The sequence below is a fragment of the Haemorhous mexicanus genome, chromosome 3 (genome assembly GCF_027477595.1).
Source record: "Haemorhous mexicanus isolate bHaeMex1 chromosome 3, bHaeMex1.pri, whole genome shotgun sequence".
NCBI classification, from domain to species: domain Eukaryota; kingdom Metazoa; phylum Chordata; class Aves; order Passeriformes; family Fringillidae; genus Haemorhous; species Haemorhous mexicanus.
The window spans coordinates 93,681,447-93,704,233 of record NC_082343.1 but is presented as its reverse complement, the minus strand read 5'-3'; the positions used below and the strand labels follow the sequence as shown (position 1 = coordinate 93,704,233).

General features: G+C 37.2%; 1 protein-coding gene across 3 annotated transcripts in view; it reads right to left on the bottom strand.

Annotated features, from left to right (window-relative positions):
• Window positions 1–7,681: 7,681 nt before the first annotated feature.
• COL21A1 (collagen type XXI alpha 1 chain) overlaps window positions 7,682–22,787 on the bottom strand; it is an 89,654-nt gene continuing 74,548 nt past the window's right edge. For 2 of the 3 annotated variants that reach the window (XM_059842708.1, XM_059842706.1), the window contains 11 exons: window positions 22,554–22,607; window positions 21,202–21,255; window positions 20,651–20,722; window positions 17,347–17,382; window positions 16,643–16,687; window positions 14,531–14,563; window positions 11,605–11,751; window positions 11,467–11,521; window positions 10,978–11,178; window positions 9,856–9,933; window positions 7,682–9,118 (listed from right to left, as the gene is read on the bottom strand). In XM_059842708.1, the coding sequence (XP_059698691.1) occupies window positions 8,931–9,118; window positions 9,856–9,933; window positions 10,978–11,178; window positions 11,467–11,521; window positions 11,605–11,751; window positions 14,531–14,563; window positions 16,643–16,687; window positions 17,347–17,382; window positions 20,651–20,722; window positions 21,202–21,255; window positions 22,554–22,607 (963 nt within the window). In that variant the 3' untranslated portion in view covers window positions 7,682–8,930. The remainder of the gene's footprint in view (window positions 9,119–9,855; window positions 9,934–10,977; window positions 11,179–11,466; window positions 11,522–11,604; window positions 11,752–14,530; window positions 14,564–16,642; window positions 16,688–17,346; window positions 17,383–20,650; window positions 20,723–21,201; window positions 21,256–22,553; window positions 22,608–22,787) is intronic. The other variant, XM_059842707.1, reaches the window with a different exon arrangement.

Genomic DNA, 22,787 nt, shown 5'->3' with positions numbered 1-22,787 from the left:
CATCATGCCGTGCCATCGTGCTTTTCAGGATATCATACAACTAGGAAAAGCTCAGAAAAAGAGACTGTAAGGATGGCATGGAAAGACTCCTATACAAAAGTAGATTAATAACAGAAAAAGAGATATTTGAGGAAGAATGTAGTAGTGATCTACAAAATCCTTTAGAGTATGAAAAAATGGAGCAGTTTAAGTCACAGATTTTAGAAAACATAGGTCCAGTGAGGAATCCATATCCAGTTTGGAGAAAAGTTCTAAGATGAATGAGGAAATTAACCATTTGAGTGAAAAATTGAACAGAAGTAAAACAGTCTTTGCTTTTTTTTGACAAATGTGTTTCATTGTCCTACATCTCTTGCTTTGGATAAAGAAAAAGGGAGACCAGAAAAAGAAGATGAAGAAAATAGCCACCCCTTCCAACTACTAAACCTGATTGGTTTCCATTTCATGTAGATTCTGTTTCACAATAAAATAAGAAGTAATTACGTGTCTATGTATGGAATTTCTCAGCTAGATTTTTGTGCTATGTTTTTTAACAAAAGTTTGGGTTCAGGCAAAGAGTGGGGCTTTGAGCCTTCTGACTGCCTTTTTTAATATCTCCCATTGTATACACATACACATTTTAATTGTTTGATTGTAATGGGTTTATTTGCCTTGTGGGCTTCTTCCCCCTACCTCCTTATTCCCCTTCTTTTGTGTCTTTTTACTTCAAAAGCTTTGTTTGATTTTTCCAGGAATGAAAAAATATACAAAGTTGTGAAACAAAGGAAATGCAACAATTTAATATTCCTTCAGGATGGAATCGTATGAGGAATTTTATAGGAGGGCAATTATAAACCTCGGTATGGAGCTTTCTGTCTTTTATGTGTGTAGTAATTTTGGGCACTCATTTGGGCCCAAGACTGGAACTGGCCCAACCCTAAAAATGACTAATTGAATGTTTCAGTCAAAAGCTGCAATCCTAAAATCCCCCTTTGTGTGCCACTGCTGGATGCAGAAAGCAGCTCAGATTCAGTGCTCCACATCTTCTCTTTTGAAGTCTCCAAAGTATTTAGACAGCAGTGAAACTGCTTCTAAAAAACAGATATAAAGCTGGTCTGGTGCTCCAATTCAAGCCCTACCTCCACTGTCCGCGTAAAACCAAGAAGGTTTTGTCACAGAGCAACTTTTCTGGCCCTGTGACAGGGTCTGTTCCTGGCCCAGCTACCTCCAGCTATTTCAGGTACCCCTTGGGGGTACCATGCTCTCAGAGCTTCCTTCTCTACCCCAGGAGAGGAGCAGAAACTCTCTGCATGCGCTGTCACTTCATGTGAAAAATATGAAAGCTAAAACTTAAGGCATCAATATTAGACTATATTACACTGCATAATATAACTTATATTGGAAAATAAGATTGCAATCCATTCAATTGCACCAAATTATATCTCTCACCAACTCTAACTTGTTTAATAAAACAAACATTCAGCCTCAATTTTTATGCACTAAAGAAAGGGACACATAATAAAGGGTTTGAGCTGTGTTTGTTGATTAGGCAACACAGGAAGCCAAATTCAAACAGGCAAGAAGTTTAGTCCTAAGAGACAATATTTTTACTACCATGTCCTTCCAGCTCTGGTAATAGACAGACAAGGCTGGTTTCCCCTGTCAGTATCTCAGAGCTCCCTTCCACCACACAAAGATTCCTTACAGCATTGGTTCCATGAGTCCTGCTCACAGACCTGTTCAGCCCCCTCCTCCAGACAGCCCTTTCTCTCTCACACAACTTGGCAACCAGAGAGAACAATCCCATGGTAGCAAAGGAATATGCACACAGCTCTCAACAGGCTGCACATCTGCCAGTAACTCCCTTTTTTCCTCAGGATCTAAGGAAATACCTGGCTTTTGCACCTCTTGATTACAGGAGCATTGCAAGCGCAGCAGAAGAGACTGAAGTAGAAGGAAGATGTGGATAAAGACACATACAGACTGTGCCATGACAAAAGCAGAACAAAAGCTTACACAAAAGCAGAAATGTAGTCAAAAAGAAATGTAGTCAAATGAATTCAAAAAGAAAAAAAAAAAAAAGAAAATGAAAGTGAGATTTAAAAAAAAGTTCATTGCTGATAGAGGAAAAAAAAAAAGAAGATTCACTGATGAGTTACCATCAAATAGTACTCCAAGGTTTCTCAAGCTTTTGCCAGTACGAATGCAATATAAAGACATCCTTTAGGTAGGGATGTTGTTGTGAGGTAAAATGATGCTAATCTACTTCTAATTTGAGCTATATAAAATTTGCTTTGTCATGACAGACACTGCCTGAATTTATTTACCAAAAAAGTAAGTTTTCCCATTTATTATCTACTACATCCACATGTTTAAGGAACTTTTAATGCCTCTTTGCTTTTGCCAGGTGGTATTTTGTGGGTACCTCCAGTAGCTGCTTTTGTATGAGCTCAGTGGTATGTACACCTGTTGGAAGGCACCTCCAACAAACACTAGCGTGTACAATAATTTGATTCATAATTTAGCAGTGATCTGGTTACAGTGAATAGTGAACAGTAAATGACTTCTGAACACTGTGTTTCTGTTAGCCTGAGTAATAATGAGCTGCCCTGGAGAAAGCTGCTGGCTGCTGGATTCCTGAGTGCAGCAGACACCCTGGTGCAAGAGAAAAAATGAAGTATGGGGGATTTTAGGAAGGGACCAGTGCAGCCCCTTCCTCAGAAAGGCAAAGCAGCCCAGTTCCTGAGCACAGATGGCTTTGGATATTCAGATTTATGTGACCACAACACACAAAGCCACACTCTTTTTCCTCAGTTCTAGGCTTGGGGGTTTTTTTCTCGACAAGTATTGTAAAAGGACTAATGTGTACATAAAAAAATATCTTTAAACTTTCAAAACACAAATACTGTTAAGTGCTAGCATTTGCTTGCCAATTTCCAGAGGAGGAGTTAGATAGTATCAGGGTGAGACAGTTATTACGATCCTGACTTCTCATCCAGACCTTTGGTCCCAGCTGTCAGAGATTGCTGGTGCACATCACTGACACATTCATCATGAGCTCTCACTTTTGGGAGGTCTGTTCCTCCACATCAAGAGGGGTGCTATACCCACAGTGTGCTTTCCCATATTTTTTTTTTTTTTTTGAGAAGGACAGGGAGAAGCACAATTCATTCAATACATATTATATTAGAATGAAGGAGTAAAGTGGATGATCTTTTCTTCCCCTTCATTTGCTACCCAGACTCCTGTCAGCTTAAGCCATTTATTTTCTTCAGGATCCATCTTTGCTACATTAAAGGTAGCCATTCATTCCCACGTTCCCCATCTTACATACCTTGAAGATCCGTGTCCCAGTCAGAAGAGAGCTTCTTTTTTCTCCATCTCTCTGGTAGCACTGTATTTTTCAACAGTTCAATAATGTTATTTATTTGAAACACAGTTTCTCTGCATTATTGGGGGTTTTTTTGCATCATATTCAATATGTGATTTCAATGTTTCCCAGAGATACCATGATTTTTTTTTTCATGTTTTAAAAAAGGAAAATCAGAAAACAACAAATTAAACATTCTTTGGAGTTACAAGCTTCCAACATGAGAAAGATGTTTTGGAAGCATTATGGACGTATGATGTTGTAACTGTCAAATGGCTAAATCTTCTGATGAATTCTCACCTACCTTTTCCTTAAGTGGATACTACATACTTTTACAAGCATAAAATTGGCCAAAAATATCAGAAAATCAGTACAGAGCGCTTTAGTTTTTTAAGCCTATCACAGACAACCAAGGAGCTTCAACCTGCCAATATACCCACAGGAGAGCTAGCTGAGTGGCCAGATATGACTTCTGAAAAAACATCTAGTGCTTGCATTTTGTGCCAAGAAAGAAAACTATAACACAGGATAACACAATATACTGGAATGTCACCAGAATATTTTTTGATACGAAAAAGCACTTCTATGCAAATACTGGGAAAGGGAAGATGCTTGTAAATAAAAAAAATCAGGAACCATATAGTAAGGATTTCCCCATTGTAAAAATGGACTTAAATTCCCCAAGATACATAGATGATGTCCTCTATGAGAAAATCCTGCTTATCAACAGAAGAAAATGACCTACAATTTGTTTCTATATTAATTCAAGTTTTAAACATTTCAATAGCACTCCAGAAGACAATATCTCTTAAAAGGGTTTATGGTCTCTGCTGACTATGGACTATCAGATATTTTGATTTATCACCTATGTGTTCTCCCCACAGGAAAATCTTACAGTATCTTTTTACAGAGGTTTGATTCAATCCATGTGAGCCATAGTGAGTGTTCATTGCCAGGACAGTCCAATGTGCTGAAATTTCATTTTAATGCACCTTGAGTTTTCACAGAAATGAGGTTTTCTAGTTCTGAAAGATGCACAGCTAGCACTTCTCAGCTCCTCCTCCGAAAGGCCAACCAACCTTGACATATGCTGACTACTTCTGAAGCTGACAATGACACCTTGGCTCTGAAGCCATAGAAGGACTGAGACTGTTCAGTTCTTACAAGACTAGATTTCCAGACTGCACAGTCCAGAAAGACAGGATGCCTTCCACAGGGCCATGGACAAGCTCGAGAAGTGGGCCCATGGCAATCTCATGAGGTTTAATGAGACCAAGTGCAAGGTGCTGCACCTGGATCAGGGCAATCCCTGATATCAATCCAGGCTGGGGGATGAGCAGATCCAGAGCAGCCCCGATGGGAAGGACCTGGGGGTGCTGGTGGATGAGAGACTGGCCTGGCAATGTCAACTTGCAGCCCAGAAAGCCAAACATGTCCTGGGCTGCACCAAAAGCAGCGTGGTCAGTAGGGTGAGACCACTGCTCCACTCTGCCCCTCTGCTCCACTCTGGTGAGACCCCACCTGCAGGGTCCCCAGCACAGGAAGGACAAAGACCTGTTGGAGTAAGTCCAGAGGAGGGACACCAAGATGATTAGAGGGATGAAGCAACAGTCTTATGAAGAAAGATTAAGAGAATTGGGATTGTTGGGAAGAAATACTGTCAGGGTGGTGAAGCACTGGAACAGGTTGCACAGAGATGTTGCAGATGCCCCCTCCCTGACAGGCTGGATGGTCTAGTGGAATGAGATGTCCCTGCCCATGGCTGAAGGCTGGAATTTAAGGTCCCTTCCAATCCAAGCAACTTTATGATTTTATGATTTTATTTTTATTTGTAGGACTATGATACCTTTCAGTTAAACAAATGAAGAACTGAGAATCATACATACACATACACACACACAGAGATATATATATATATATATATATATACACACACACATATACACACATGATATATACATAATATATTTACCAAATAAATCTGCACATGTGGAAACCATCTGTGACATCTGGTCTTTTCCTAAATCATATCTATTTATATATAGACACATCACTCCATATGCATTTACTCCAAACTTCTCTAAGATCATGATTCTTAGAGGTGAAAATTGCTGAGCTCCATCCATACAGCATTAGGCTTTCATTAAGAAATCCAGTTCCCACAGTAATACTTTTCCATTCTGCATCTTTATGTCCAAATACATGTCTAAGAAACTGAGAGAAGATAGCAATCAACGAGCATTGTAAAGTGGTAAATATTAAATCTATTTTATGCACATGGAGATATTATGAGTTGAAACCATATTAAAAATTTAGTGTAGTGAATCACAGTTCCTCTACTGACACCAACAGGCACTAGACAGCCAGAGAGGATACATCTTAACTCAAAATTAGACAGCAAAAATGCTACCAAAAAAAAATAGACTTTTTTTTAAATCTTGCCCTCTGCTTAAAAATTAGCCCAAGATCCAGTTTTAAAGACTATCATCAGGAGAGTAAGTAAGTAAATGCCAGTTAGCAGAGTTTCTAGTAATTATTTCCAGAGAATATCAGAGATGGTGACATATTGCACTGTGATCTTTTTAATTCACAGCTTCTGATTGAAGATTAACATCTGCAAGAACCTCATATAGTTTGCATCAACAGTAAATAAAAGTCTCTCTCCTGTGGATCATTAACCTGATAATACTCAAGTTTATACCATTTGTTTAACCACTTACTATAAAATCAGATGAAGATCAGGATATATATATATATTCTCAGTTAAAAGATCCAATCAAGATACAATCTTGGACACACCTACACTGCTGTATAATCCCACTATACCAAATGAAGTTAGGAAATGAAATTATTATGAAGTCTGCTAAATTCCGGCTTGATAAAATTTTAAGGATCAATAATTGAAATCACAGGTTCCTGGGCTATAACATATGCATTTCACTGTCATGCAAGATACTTCCTATAGAGCTCCTGGGCATTTAATAATCTAGAACTACATTTCCAAAGTGTCTCCACGTATTTAAGCTACTACTAGTAACTTTCTAAAAGGCACCTGCACAGACTGGATGGTTAGCATGTCTTCTGGATAATTCCAGATTGTCAAAACCAAATCCTTTGTAGAAATGCCACAGTTTCACAGACTCAAATTCAGAGCAAAATGTCAGAGATCCAGCAGCACTAAAGCTCAAAGCATCCAAACAACTCAGGAGTGTAAGCAATCAATTCAGCATCAAACATCCCCCTTTTGCAGATCAAGGCTTTGAATTTGGTTTTACATTCAGTGAAGCCTCTTAATTATTTATTTTACTAACTCAGTTGTCCTTACCGTATTAAATGAAATGGGTCCAACATGAGATTTCGTTTTATAGCTGTAGCTAGCTTAGATTGTATTCTTTGAGCAGCACTGTACAGAAATACTCATGCTAGGCCAGACTGAGGTACTTTAGATACCAGAAGAAATAGAGGATAAGTAATGATCTCTTTTATTTGCATGGAAAAAAAAAAAACTAAGACAAATTTTCCTTAGCAGGCTGACAAGATGACAGCCAGAAGACCAACAACCTCAAGTGTATGCATATCAATGCACACAGCCTGGGCAACAGGAGGAACTGGAGCACACTGAAAGTTAGTTTTAGAACAAATGTTTTAAATTTTAGAAGAGAAAATTTCAGCTCTCTCAGACCTAAATTGGGAAGTATTTCATGGGAAGCTTCCATGAAGCATAAAGGAGCTAGACTGTGCCAGGAGTTTTTCTAAAATTCTCTTCCTGGAAGCACAAAAACAGTTCATCTCCTTTAAAGACAGAGAAGTAGGAAGAGCATGAGACCACCTTGGCTTAACTTTGAGCTTCTGAGTCTGTTGAAAAGAGAAGCGTTCCGGAGCTGGAAAAGCAGACAAACAGCTGTCAAGAACTATAAGGGAACTGCTACAGTGCACAGAAATGCAGACAGAAAACCAAAGGTGAGCTCAAATAGAAATTGATCATACATATAAAAAACTGCAAGAAAGGGGCAATTAATAGATGCAAACTGGAAATTACTCATAAATCCTCAGTCAGTCACTCAGAAACAACCCTCCAGTAGGACTAAAGGAGTGACAAAAGGACCACTAGTTTTAAAATTTAAGCTTAAGATATGTGTTAATTTGCTCAAATAAAATCATAAACAAAGCTACCAATCAAACTGGCTGAAAATCAAGAGGATTTTTCTACAATTAGAGAACTCTGGTCTTCTGTTTGTATTCACCGTAGTCAGAGGTCCTTCTGACTTGCACTTGTTTGGTTGGTCTTGGTTTTGCCTCCTCTCAGACTCATAATTCACTCAACCATACACCTTATTGTAAAGTGTGTCTTTTATTTTACCTTGAATGTCAAGCATATTAACAGTCTCTGATAGTAGGACAACAGAAAAACAACACATTAGAAGAAGTGACTTATGAAGCACAGGTTAACTTAATACAGGACTCTGCCTTAATTTAAGAAATTGAGTTTAAATTCTCATGGGAACTGTGCCTTTGCTCTTTACGTAAAAGCAAGCAATAAACTTCATTAGCAAAGCATACAATGAAAATTACACACAGCTGGCTTAAAATGAAAAAGGAAACAGCATAACAAACATTGCAGCTGGTCAGCCACCAGTTAGACCTTTCTCCTTGTAAACCTGCTTCTTCAATTTGGTAATGCAGTCCTTGAGCAGAAACAGCCAAGAGTATGTAACTTGATACTTCATTACACAGAACTGTTACATTGGGGTTATGCAAACATTTTAAAATCTTTAATTTTGTCAAATCATAGCTAAAGCCAGCTATGTCAGGATTTTAGTCTTTTTTATTTTTAATGCTATTTTCATATGAGTTGAATCACCCACATGGAAACTTTTGACATTTCATAGTCAACAGTACTTCAATAAAACCTTGGCCCTTGAACCTGTAGTTCTACCTTTGCATTTGACCTCGGTTTCAAGCAGAGCTGCATGACAAGACAGGTAGCATTTCTCGATGAGTCCAAGTATCTGTCTTAATTCATAAAAACCTGATAACATGCTTTCACTCACATCTGGAGCAATGACATATGAAATGGACACAAGGCAATGAAATTTGCACACATATGAAGTCAAAGCCAGCCACATTCTTTCAAAATCAAATACTGTGTATGCTGGCTGCATGTGAAAAATTTCACAGTTATTTATACCTGACCAATGCCATTTAAGACCTAATTCTGCTCCCAGTGGTGTTTCCAGCAATTTTGCAAAGGACTTTGGTAAAGAGAGGTAAAAGGAGAATGACAGGACTCTTAAATACTAAATACCAAATATTATAGTTAATTTTATTTCTATTAAAACTGATAATATCTTTAAAAACACTTGAGATTCAACCAGTGCAAGGTATGAAAAAAAGTTACTGGAGTTTTGGACTTTCTTGTTTAAAGGAATGTATAACCTTTGAGATAATTTTTTATAATGCTTTTAATGACAGAGGTACTTTTGTTCTTTCTTATGGGATTATTGCTGGTCACCTTCCTGAGATTTGAAAGACCATGAAAGATAAGCACCATAACTATTCCTCTAAATTATCATATCACAAATTAATAATTTGGTCCTTTTCTAAATGGATCTCTCCCCACAATTACACTAAAACACAGTGATGGGTCACAAATTCCAGGGGGTCCAACTGGTCCTGGCATTCCTGGAGTGCCACGATCTCCATCTTTACCAGGCTGCCCACGCTCTCCAGGACGTCCTTCCTTACTCATGCCTGGTGGACCTTCAGGACCTTAATAACACACATGCAATAGATAAATAAATGCATCACTATCAAAATGAAAAAGAGTAAGTATGAACGCACAATGCCCCTGCTCTTTGGTGAAATATGCAGATAAAGAAAACTTCATTTCCTGCAAAAGACACTTCTTGTTACAAACTGCTTATATATTTACATAAACAACATGATATCGTATAAAGATTTTTTAAAATCACATGGAAAACACTTAAAGATAGCTTTTAAAGGAGATTATGAAAATCTGCTTTAGTACACTATTCTACTTTATCATATAATCTGGAACCACCATGGCAAGAATCAGTCCCTCTATTTCTTATTTGTTTCTCTGGCTTTGGATGAGGCCCTAATATATCTTCTAAATGGCCAGCTTTACATTTTGTATGCATACACTGATGTTATGGAGAATATTTTCCCTCATTAAGTAATGTTTAAAAGTCAAATGATCATATCACGGCTCAGTTTTCAGATATAGCTGACTTCAGGATCCATCTATCAAGGAACAGCAGTCTCAGATACCAATCTCTTACAGGACCTGTCTGATTTTAAATAATGTATTATATGGCAATTTATAAGGTATGCAAGCAACAGGCATTACCCTAAAATATATTTGGTAAGTAAGAAGTGTACAAAGTATATAAGTTTTTCCAAATTAAATCAGCATTTTTTCTAAACCACACTTTAAAAAAGTTATTAGCATGCACTGAATCTGCACCATCTGAACCATCCTTCACCTGGAGGTCCTGGGGGGCCCTGGATTCCAGGAACACCAACTCCTTGGTTGCCTTTTGCACCATTCTTCCCTGGCAGTCCTGTGAATTAGCAAACACATGCATATCTTTGCACATCATTTTCATCCAATGAAGTCAGAAATCAGCATTTGATAATACTTATTGAATTAAATATGTAATCTTTCAAAAGCAAATTCTCCTACTGGAGATGAAATTATAAAAGTACTACAAAAGTGTAGGTGTGCTAGGTCACACGTAGTAAGTCACAAAGAAAGTAAATATTTATCAACCATTTGTCTGTTTACCATTGGCACATTACTAGCTAGCTGGTTTTTCATACAGCTTTCCTGTATGATCCTATTTTGGTGCTACCAGTTACCAAATTATGGACTCCACCCAGTCCCTTGCTCTACTTCCAGACTATACATGCATACTTAACATAAAATCTGCAAATACATCACAGAAATCAATTGGAATGCTTGGACAGCTGAGTTACCTGAAAGCATAAACCTTAGCCTGCCTAAAAAGAACCCAGAATGTTTATAAAGAAAGAAACAAAAATTCTTTTGAGATAAAGAGAACAAAAGGACAAAAAGTCAGGAAATCAAAGGAATATAAATATACAAGTTGTTGGATGTCAAAAATCAGAACAGCTAGTAAGTAGCCAGTGAATAAATGCTGTTCCTTAAAAAAGCAGAAACAAGGAAGTTTGGAAGAAAAGAAACCAGAAGACAAGGAAATACTTTGAAATCTATGTCTCTGCATATTTGATCTAAAAAAAATAATCTAAATGCAGATAGAAATATTTACATGAGAGCAAGAACTCTCTAAAAAGACCAGAACAGAGTTTATAGTAGACTAGAACTGAGCAATAGTAGACTATAGTATATAGTAGACTAGAACTGAGCATTAACTATCTGGCTGTGTTCTTGTATTCTCTCTCCTGTCACATGTTCCCTGAAGGCGGTGAAACATCCACTCTGCTCCACGGTCACAATTCCATTCATCTAAGCAAACCCAGCTATTCTCTTACTCCACCCTGCATTAATCCCCTCCAAAACTAGAAGCAGAAACCCAAGATATAAAGGCCTTTAGCACTGTGCCACACACACACACTGTATGTACCTCTTGTCCCACGAGCCCCAGGGCGACCTGGCATGCCCATCAGCCCCGGAACACCATCACTCCCTGGTAAGCCAGGGAACCCTCTTGGGCCTTCAGGGCCTCTTGGACCTGGTGGTCCTGGAAGTCCTGGGGGAGCACTTTGGGACTGACAATGGTTACAGTTTTGTAGTCTTCCACTCTGGAGAATGGCAGGCAACTGGGCTGGGAGAGTTCAAACAAAAAATTGCTTACAGTGTTGCAACAACAGAAGTATTGCCCCCATCCACTAATACAAAATCGTTCCCTCTCTTAAGAGAATATAATACTTTTAGGAAACAAGATGGTAAAGTATGGAACCTGTGATGTGGACATATAGTTCTACACATGTAGCGAAACAAAAAATAAATTGGCAATATGGAACTTGCTTTCAAAAAAGCATTTCTATAATTATCAGGAACTTCTTTAGCACTTCAAACAAGGAAACAACAGTAAAGAAGCTTTCCTACTTACTTCTCAGTACATCTGAACACACCTGTCGAATAAACTCTTCTGAAAATTCTCGTGCCTGAATTGAACAGAGAACAGAGCATGCAATTCTTTCTGGTTTTTAAGGTACCCAAAATGAAAAGTTTGAAGTATTATACATACAGGTTTTCCATCTGATCCAGGTGGTCCTGGGGGTCCTCTATCTCCTGGCTGGCCTCTGAGGCCAGGAGGTCCAATCAAACCGTGAACACCAGATTCTCCTTTTTGTCCATTGATGCCTCGAATGCCTGGATCTCCTTTCTCACCTTTCTGGGTTGAAAAAAATCAATGAAAAGCCACTTACATGTTCAGAGATCATTTGGAAGGTAGGTAGTACCAAACAAACATATTCTAAGAAATCTTAACTGAAGTTCTTCATAAAATTAATGTGATGCCAATGAAAATTAACTTGATATTGATGAGATCTACTTTGCTAAAATGCATTGAAGTTTCCAGATTCCTTAGCAGCTGTTTGAGATAAAATTACAAAAGACAATTAGAAATAAATTACCTTTTCTTAACTTTCAAGACCCATTTTACAATTCATTATTAACACATGGAAGGAAGGGTTTTATTCACTTTTTCCTCAGAATCAGAAAAAATTTTTATAGTATATTAAAATCCTTAGAAGGCCAGAAAAATTAGATGTGAAATTCTGGCACCACTGAAGCTCCTGGAAACTTAAAGCCTTTTACCTTATATCTTCATTGTATAAGACAATGGAAAAAATAATTTTGTTTCAGTTAGGGATTTTTTTTTGCTTTTTTTTTTTCCATCTGATTGATAGTCAGTTTGCTTCACTGGAAAAGGTAAAAAAATGCTGAAAAATATTTTTATGTATCTTCACCAAAGCAATGGTTCCATGTATGGAATTACCTACTGCAATAGTTCATGTGGAACTCTTTCCCTGCTATGAAGCCAACAAAACATCAGTATGTGCCCAAGATTAAAGTCAGTATACTACACTTGCTCCCTTATGAGTTTTTTCCTCCCTTGTTTGCACTGCTTCTGCATAACATTATTAGTTGCTGAAAAATTTTCTTTCTCCACTTCCAACTATTTTAGATAGAACTGTGAGAAAAGGACTATTATATATGACAAACTTATTGAAGCAAATAATAGAAGTTTAAGAAATGCTCATGCATATGGTCTCATTAGACTTCCACTGAATTTTAAATTATGGTATTTATATTACTTTGTAACATCTCCTATATTGCTTATCAAGATTCTTCACATCAGAAAAATTCAAAGCTTCCTGGCTTGGTCCATATTAGCAACAGTGCCCAGAATTCTCTACATGAATCACTGCAGGGTAACAAGTTTCAAATTCAGTGTGAGATTTATGAGCTAGGCTGTAAAATCAGGCAGGTACTTCATGTTCTTAAAGAAACAGAGAAATGAGACAAAATGTGACAGATGTCAGTCAAGTGCCTAAGAGTACTGCTGGAAGGGTGGCCAGTTCAGGGGCATGACCTGAACAGCAGTCCATACCTTCAAAAGTCATGCATCTGTTCAGATACAACTCATTTCAAAGTTGTAGTTGTAATTTATTTTCTTGGTATTGTCATCTTAAATATTGCAGTCACAGAGAAGGGATCCTCTTAGCTACCTCATGTAGATTTGTACTTGCTCACTTCTAGTACATAATTGCAAAGGTGTTCTTTTCATTTAAACAGTCAGCAAGGCTCAGAAATAAGCACATGGTGCTTATATAGCTACCTGTGGCTATACTAGAAACTGTATGTGCTGAGGTCTGAAATCATGTTTGTTTTATAGCTAGGAGAGGTTTTGTTTTGGTTCTTTTTAAATTTTAATTCATTTTACCCCTGTGGACTATATTTACATAAAAGACTTGCAAGCTGAGCAATCTGAACTTAATGTTAAAGGGGCTAGAAGGCATTAAGAACTAGAGAATACTGGGGAAATAGCATCTACTGTAGAACAACATTAGAGGCAAGAAGCCAGCATAAAAACACCAGGAGAAAATGTTGGAAGCATCAGCAGAACTGCCTGAAGAACTTGCCAAGAAACAACTGAAACTGTAGAGGGAAAATTTTCCGCAGTATATCTTGGTGTTTTAATGCTCAGCCACATCCATGTGAGGCCTTGTTTGCTGACCTTTGCTATTGGCAAAGAAAAGCAAAGAAAGGAAAACAGCTCCATAAGTGCTGAGACTTGCAGGCTGAAGAAACTCATTAGAAATCAGTCTAACAAAACCCATCTTTTATAGAAATGGGAAATAAACTAATTTTGTAGGTTTGATAAGTAAACACAATGACATTGTTATAGCCTAATACATAGCAGGAAATTATTTAAATTAATTTCCAGTAGAAATATTTTATTGCTGTGTTTTACAATACCTAAGGAGACTAATTCAATAGTATACAAAGAATATTTTAACCAGTTTTGGCAATAATTTAGTAAAACGCCTATAAGCCAAACTGCAACTGAAGGATATCCTAGAACAAACAGAAGGATATGAAACAACTTATGTGTTAAAATGGATAAAATAATTTCATTATCAGAATGGATCTTCCAAGTAATGTATCCAGCTAATGATATGCAACAATGCTTTAAGGAAAAAGGTTGAACAAACAATATCTGAATAAATTTGAAGAACTATTTGATTAATGGGAAAGTGTATACTCTGATTTTACAAAATATTGAAATAAATAAATAATGGCCAACAAAATTAATATTTTAAATAACAATTTTTAAACAACATGCAACACAATGATTCTTTTTCATTTGTTATTTTCATTGGATATTTCCTCTATCCAACCAATCCTTACTTTTTTTGTCGGTTGGTTTCTTGGCTTTTCAATTCTTTTAAAATATATGTTTGGTTTTAATAATTTTTAATGAAATGTGTATCTCATTCTGTCTCTTTATAACTAATATTTCTTTGATATTTTTCAATTTCTCCCCTGCTGCTTACAGACATGTGATACAGAAGTAAGACTGAACACACATTTTACAGATCACCCAATATGCAGAAACAAATGGAATAATTTTGTAATACTATATTTATCATTGCAAAAATACATACCTCTCCTCGTTCTCCACTCAATCCTTCTACTCCCTTTAAAAATAAGATGAAAAAGGAATTTAAAAAGCAGGTAGAGCCAAATTACTTGGAATCAAAAATTAATATTTTTGTCCTGTGTTTTCAGTAATCAATCACAAATGGTAATTTTTAAGGATTCTCTGATTGCTATAGTACAAAAAACAAGACTGCATATAATGATGAAAAATTTATATCAGAGTGAATGAACAGTTCAGTATTACCTTTAATATCATGTACCTAGAGGATAAGTTGGGAATATATCACACATATTATAAACATAGAAACATAATATAGATTTAAGAGACAAAATCTTATTGGCTTTACAAAAGAAAGAGCATGTGTCCAAGAAGAACTCAACTCCTCATTCAAACTGTTTAATACCATCTTACTAGGCAGAAATTAATTTCAGAGCCTTAGAAATACAGCCTCTGTGGTAAGGCAGATTTTGCATGCTAGCAAATTATTTTGGTGTCATTTCTACCAAGTGATTCTATGGCGTTACTAATCATTATGTCCCATCGCAAGATGGCAGTTCACTTTTCTGATTCACTCTTGTGGGCAAGGAAATCTGTATGGTGTCTTGGAGTCTTGGGAATTCTTGGAAAGATCTTGTGTTGTCTACTAAATGACTGATTTTTTTGGTTCCTGACCAAACCAGACAAGCACAGGAAGCAATTTTAGACTTAGTCTGTATTATTTTTTCAGCTTTCTCCAAAAAAAAAAGAAAGCAAGCAAACAGCAATTAAGTTGCATCATTCTATCTAAAAAGAAGAAACGTTTTCTTTCACTATCACTTTGTTTGCCCTTATGACTAAAATAATAAAGATATGAAAAAACTGCCCATTATTTGCAAAAAAAAAAAAAACAACAAACAACCAGAAAGTTTAAATTGTAAAATGTCTATCTAGGACATTATATTTGGTTAAGTCAATGACCCGTCTTTTAGTTTAAACTATTTCTTTATTAAAAAATGTGGTTAGGTTTAATAATGAACTATTTTCAACCTATATATCTCTAAGAGTGTTAACATGCAGCATGCAGTCTAGATCTCCTGCCCAGAATCCATGGGAATCGGGTCCATCCGGCTAGACAGGCAGCTGTATCAATGTCGTAATTCTGAAAAAAGCAACCATGGCTTCCTTCCAAGTCTAGTTTTAGATATGTACCTCTAAAAAATACTTCTCTGTTTAGACACGACATAGATTATACAGTTAACAAGTATTTATAAATACTAACAGCTATTTTCTGTGGAATAACAAGATCGCCAACTATGACACAATCAGAATACACTGGCCTAGAGTAAAACAGAAACAACTGGATCTCACTGATTTACAGCTGAAACAGGAAACATCTGTAATTTATGAGCACAGAAGATATCAATAGTGACTCCCAGTACAGTCTAGGAGGTAATGAAATGTATGAAATTATAGCATGGTACATGCATGCTTAACAAAAATCTTAACATCTCAAGTATCACTCTTATAACCTTTACACAAAAGTCACTATTTGCTGTTATCTGCCTTCTGTATTACTTATAACCATTTTATAAAAATATTCTATCTTTAAGGCTTTACTACAATAATAAAAGAAATGCACTTATGGTTGGTTTCTCAAGATATAATATTGCAGAACACAGAAACATGTAGGCTGGAAGCGACTTCTTTGGATTCAACTTCCTTTGTAGAACAGATGCAGCTTGATCAACTCAACATACTGTCCAGACAGGTTTTGCCACAATATCTATGAACAACTTGCTCCAGTGTTTGACCACCCTGAAAGCAAAATGTTTTTCCCGTATATCAAGTTCCTGAGTTCCAATTAACATGCATTTCCTCTCCTCCTTCAAGCATGCACAGCTGGAGAAGTGTTGCTCCATCTTCTCTGTATGTGTTATATTTGTTATTTTAGAAAAACTAAGAGTGTTTAAGAGGCAATTTATACAACTATGTTATCATGTTGTACATAAAGGTATTTCACCTGATGCAAACACCTATATTTGTTGATGGAAGAAGTGTTAGGAAACAAATATGAATCATGGCCTCAAGCTAGGATCACTATGGCTCTCTTGAAGTAGGATCACTATTTTAACAGTACCTGTAAGCCTGGATTGCCTTGTCTTCCTTTTTCTCCTTTCAGTCCCTTCAGAAAACAAGCACATTTTATAAAATATAGATTTATCTGGCATATGTAATTAAACTTTAAAAAAAAACAACACAAGGAGCTAAATACTAAAAACTCATTCTAAACCAGGATAAATCAACCTGAAAAGTTACTCTTCAAAGAGATCAGAGCACAAACAGTGAAGAATAAAATTTCTACTCTGAACACAGAGGAACCAAGCCAGGATCCAAGTAATGACAGAATATTCTTCTTTTTCTTGGAGGTATTTCCATGATTTTAGATAGCAAGGGGGAAAAACCCACATGCTAATAGTAAAGCAGGTAGGCAGAGGCCAGGTGGAGTTACTTTGACTGTGTTTCTGTGATCCTGCAGTGTCCTCCAGGCAGGGACAGAGCGCATCCTCTGACAGTCCTGGGTGATGCCCCAAGCCTCTGGGACAGCAGCACAACCTGCCCCCTGTGCCTGCACCATTGCTAGGAGCACACAGCTCTGCACCAAATGCCAACAGCCTGCTCAGGCCCCCAGAAATGCAGATTTTCTTAGAGGAGAGTTACTGCTGCTATTCAAGTTAACCTTCTGTGGAGTTTAATCATAAAAAAACCCCTGTCTGAATGAATACCTAAGACTTGTAAAAATAGCAATTCCAGATGATTTCACTAGAAACAGAGTTGATATACCTGTACACCAGTGTCACCTTGGTTTCCTTTCTCCCCCTGTAAAATATTAGAAGAAAGGTCTCCATTTAAACATGAGTCACCTCTAAAACATGTAGTCTGTGCTTTAATTTAACACAGTAATTACAAAAGAAACAGCTATCTTTTTCTTATACTGAAAGAAAACAAATCACTTTGTCCTCATGTACACAAAAAAAGTCCGGAAAGCTATACTAAGAAAGGACGTTGCCATTAAAACAACTACCAAAAAGAGAGTGGATACTCACATAAAAAGTAAAAAATTAAAAAAGAAAGTGGATGCTCACATACCGAGTAAAAAAAATTTAAAAATACAACATAATGAGGTGGCAAGTCCATCAGGATTTTATCTACTCAGTGTATGGGAGTGGAGAGGATGTAGGCAGGAAGGGAGGCAATGTTTCCTATGGGTTAAATTTTACCTGAAGGCACCGCTGCATGTGTAAGTTATGCAAAACAAACAAGAAAGTATTTTTTTCACCACAAACACCTCTATTTTTAAATTAAATCAAAATTTTTAAGGACTAAGCTCCATTTCCACCCACTTGTTTTGCCTCAGAATGTTTGAAGTTAATAATAATGGGCTGACTGGCAATCAGATGGTGTAAATGGTGCTCAGAGGTCAGGTATGGAGTTTTATCAACTTGTCTGAAGACCAGCTAGTTGACATAGGAGAGAAACAGACAGTGCGTGAAAGCTATTCACTCCAATTAACAACAGAGGTATAAAATATGTACTCCGAAAATGTGGCCATCTCTCTTCATTAACTGAAAAGGAAACTTAAAGTTATGGGAGACAGCTCTTACTCGAACTCTGACATCTTATGTTTAAATAGACATAAATCAAAATGCTGAACCATGAACACAGCAGTTTATGAAAGAAAAGACAGATCTGGGGCGGGGGCGTGCAAAACTGCATTTAATAAAGAAAATAACTAGAATGGAGATTTTTGGGTCCATTTTGTGGACCTATTTTGGGTCCAGCTTTCTTGTAAGAGCCAAAACTTTGTGTGTTTGGTTGGGTTGGGTTTTTTTTTTTTTTTTTGCGGGGGGAGGGGGTGGAAAATAAAGGAATATTTAGTTAAATGCAAACAGTAGTGAAGAGGAGACTTTTGCCACGGCAAATATTTACCAGATTGAAAATCCCAGAACATAAGAAGACATTTATGCCAGCAGTAGTATTTTGTTGTATTGTACTTGAAAGTAAACTACTCAGTTGTTTCAAGTTTTAAAATCACCTATAGCTAAATGGTTTCACTTTTACTGTCAGATGCCCAAACTGTGTTTTTCTTCCTGAATAATTCCAGTATGTAATTGGACTTGTAATTCCAGCTAACTTGCATCTTCATATAATATAAATGACCTTTCCAAAGGCATCTTCAGTTTAAAATTTTGAGAAGTTCCATAAATTTTAACAAAATCATCTTTCATAAAATATGGTCTTAGTACATGTGCCTTACATAATCCCTAGATATTGAATTGAATATATAGTGATAATGAAACTAATTAAACTATTATTATGACACTGACTCCATGCTCTAGTCAATGTAAGGCATGTCCATATATGTGTCCACTGACATGTGATATACTCCAATATATGTAAGACATGTATATGACGCTGGCATACATGACACTGGACATACAAGAAACGTGTGCCTTCTGGAGCAGAAGATGAAATCTCTTGGAATACTTCTGCATGGGGTTTTCATAAAACTTAATTATAATACCACCCTTCTATCTTACTGTCTCTTTACCCTTCAACCATTCTCTTCTTACGAAAGTGAAATGCCTGATTTAATTCTATTTCTCTAATGCCCTATTGGGTCTGGCTGAGAAGGAGTTCATTTTCTCCAGAGCAGCCCTCATAGTGCTGTTCTTTGCAATGGTGGCTAGAAAGGTGTTGATAACACACCAGTGCTTTGGGTATTGCTGAGCAGAGCTCCCTGCAACATCAAGGCTCTCTCTCCAAATCCCTGCCTTTTCCTGTAAACTAGGGCCAGGCAAGATCTCAGGCGGAGACACAAATTCAGGCTAGGTGGAGAAGGGACTGAGAGCAGCCCTGCAGAGAAGGACTTGTTCATGTTGATAGATGAGAAACTTAACATGACCTGGCAATGTGCAGTTCCAGCCCAGAAAGCCAACTGCATCCTGGGCTTCATCAAAAGCAGTGTGGCCAGCAGGGCAAGGGATGCCATTCTTTCCCTCCACTCCTCTCCTGAGACTCCACCTGTGTCCAGCTCCAGGGCTCCCAACATAAGAAGGACATGGGTCTGCTGGATCAAGTTCAGCAGAAGGCCATGAAGATGATTAGACAGCTGGAGCATCTCTCTCATGAAGACAGACTGAGAGCTGGGGTTGTTCAGCCCAGAGAAGAGAAGGGTCTGGAGAGACCTTAGAGCAGCCTTCCAGCACCGAAAGGGGCTAAGAAGAGAGCTGGAGAGGTACGTTTCACAAGGTGCTGTAATGACAGAACAAGAGGGAATTCAAACTGGAACTAGGTTTATTAGGAAGAAATTCCTTATTTTGAAGGTGATGAGGCACTGAGATAGGTTGCTCAGAGAAGATGTAGATACCTCCTCCCTGTAAGTGTTCAAGGCCAAGTAGGATGGGGCTTTGAGCCACCCTGTCCCGTGGAAGGAAGTGTCCCTGCCTACAACATGGGGGTTGGAACTAGATGATCTTTAAGACACAACCATTCTATGGTTCTATGACATAGCCAGGGCAGATGACCTAAACTGAAAGGGATATTCCATACCATACGGTATCTGCTCCAGCAATAAAAGCTAAAGGAAGGGGAAAGGAGAGGAAGTTTCATTATTGTGACATTTGTCTTCCAAACCTCTGCGTGTGCTGAAGTCCTGCTTCTCAGGAATGAGTGGGACAACACATACTGACAGGAAGCAGAGAATAAATATTTCATTATACTTTGCTTCCACACATTTCTTTTCCTTTTGCTTTATTGAACTGCCTTTATCTTGTCCCACGAGCTTTCTCCCATCTGATTTTCTTGATTTTTTCCCTGCCCTGCTTAAGAGGGCAGTGATGGAGCAGCTTGGTGAGCACCTGGCATTCATCCAAGGTCAACTCACCACAAATGCCCTCACATCAAGGGCTTTATCCTTCAGAAGAAAATTTTCAGGATGGACATATTATTGTTTTAAAGGAGTCCAACTGTTATCTAATAATAATGATATATTTAGAGAAAGGATTTTGTAAAATAATGATCACTTATAAGAAAAGCACTTCCAAAAAAAGTTGCAATTAAAGTAAAATTGGAAAAAAATACTTACCTTTAATCCCTGGGTACCAGGAATGCCTGGGTAGCCTGGTTCACCTGGAGCCCCTGGTATTCCTAGATCTCCCTGAGTAACACAACAGCTTTGTGTCAGTGATGTGCTGTGTGTAAAAACACACATTGCATGTTTCTCAAGGCCACATGATACACTTTGGCTATGACATTTTGACATTTTACAACTGAAGACGATTGAAATGTCTGAAGGAGTTTTGAAGGGATGGTGAAGAGAAGCCACATTCAGTATCTATTTTTATGGTCTTTTAATACAGTCTATGTTTCAAAATTACACAAAAAATACTACCTCAAGTAACAACGTTTGCAGGCTTGAACTTAATGAACATCTGATTTTCACAGCCTAAAATCCAGTATAAAATCAGTAAGAGTAAGTCATCAAATGGATTCCGATGCAATGTGATGTTAACTAATTTTTTGGGTATGAAACAAACTGCATTATAATTTACATGGGGAAATAATGGAAAATTAGTACATCATGAAGAAGTAAATTAATCCCTTCTTTAACCAGAACACTTCCAGAATCATATTTACCTTGGCTCCTGATGATCCTGGTTTCCCCTGTATTCCTGGTTCGCCTTTATCACCCTATATAACAATGTGGGGGATACATCATTATGTTTTGTCACGTGTGGTATGTCTAACAAACATAAACAGACACTGCTGAGAAACTGACTCTTAAAAATGGGCCCAGGTAGTGACTGAAAGGCTGAAGTTCTTCCCCATTACAGGTAGCCTGAAGGTTTAACTTTCTCTCAGGCAAGATGAGGTACTGATGACAAAACCTGATCTGCCAGCTTCTCCACCTGCCTCATTTGCCTCACACAGTCACACCAAGTTTGTGTGTACTGACCTCACATTTCCATCATCTTATTTAATTGTCTAAGTCAAAATACTTATTTATGTTCTGGCTTTTATCACAGCCTATGGAATTAGACATATATTCAGCAGAGGATTTGCATTAAATCTAAGAATTATTGACTACATCATGATGGACTTTTTTAAGAATAAGCTTATTAAGAACAATTCTCTAAGAAACAGCTTATATTCCAAGTTAGATAAATATACGAAGTAAAAGCATTTTTTCACAGACAGAAATACAGCTAATTAATTTTTAGTTGTATGATAGGTATTCAACCTTCTTGACCAGCGAAAACATTAACACTTAAAAAAAATTCTACTGTCAGTATACAATTATAAATAAATGTATATGCACTTTTGGATGTAGAATAATGTAGAATAATGTAAGGGGGAAAGGGATCTAAATGTAAAAGCAGAGTTAGGGAAATGGATTCTGTATTCCTAAATATTCTCCAGGACACACAATTCAATACTTACTTACAATTTATTCCAAAACTCATTTGGGATTAAATAAAAAAGTTACACTAACCAATCTGAATTTGTAGTATTTATTTTAGCTTTTGAGAACATTGATTAAATTAGTTCTTGCTGTAGCTGCAGTGCAATCAATAAAGTTACATCTGAAATAAGTTTGGCTCCTTGGGTGGAAGAAACAGCACATAAGATTATTGAACACAATTAAAATATAAATAAATGTAATATGGGAAAGTTCAGATGTATATTGAGAATTATCAGGTTTCCAGCATTGCAGAATATTTTCCAGGACTGTAAAGCTGAAACAAAGCCTCATGACCACTTCCACAATTGCTAAAAACCTCATGGGATGACAGATGCCATTTACTGAGTTATATTAACCTCTCTTGAGACTGAACTATCATAAAAGGTAACACAGGGAAAATCATACAGCTGCTCACCAATATTCAATACACCAAAAAATGAGCTACAAAATCCTGGCATTGTCCAGAACAAATTTGCATGTAAAGCAGTCTTTTATCAGTCACAAGCAAATTAAGTCAAACACTTACCTTAGGCCCAGGAGCTCCAGGTAGACCAAGTGAACCTTCTGGTCCCATCAAACCCTATTTATTTATGAAAAAGAGAGAGACATTTCAGTACTAAAACAGAGGAATAATGAGCTTGGTTTTGTATCAGTAGCATCAATATTCTATTTCTTTAATGAAATAAACAGTAAATACAATGTCTTTTATCTTACTACTATACAGGCTACAGTTTTGATACAGTACAGTGGATTATTTAGA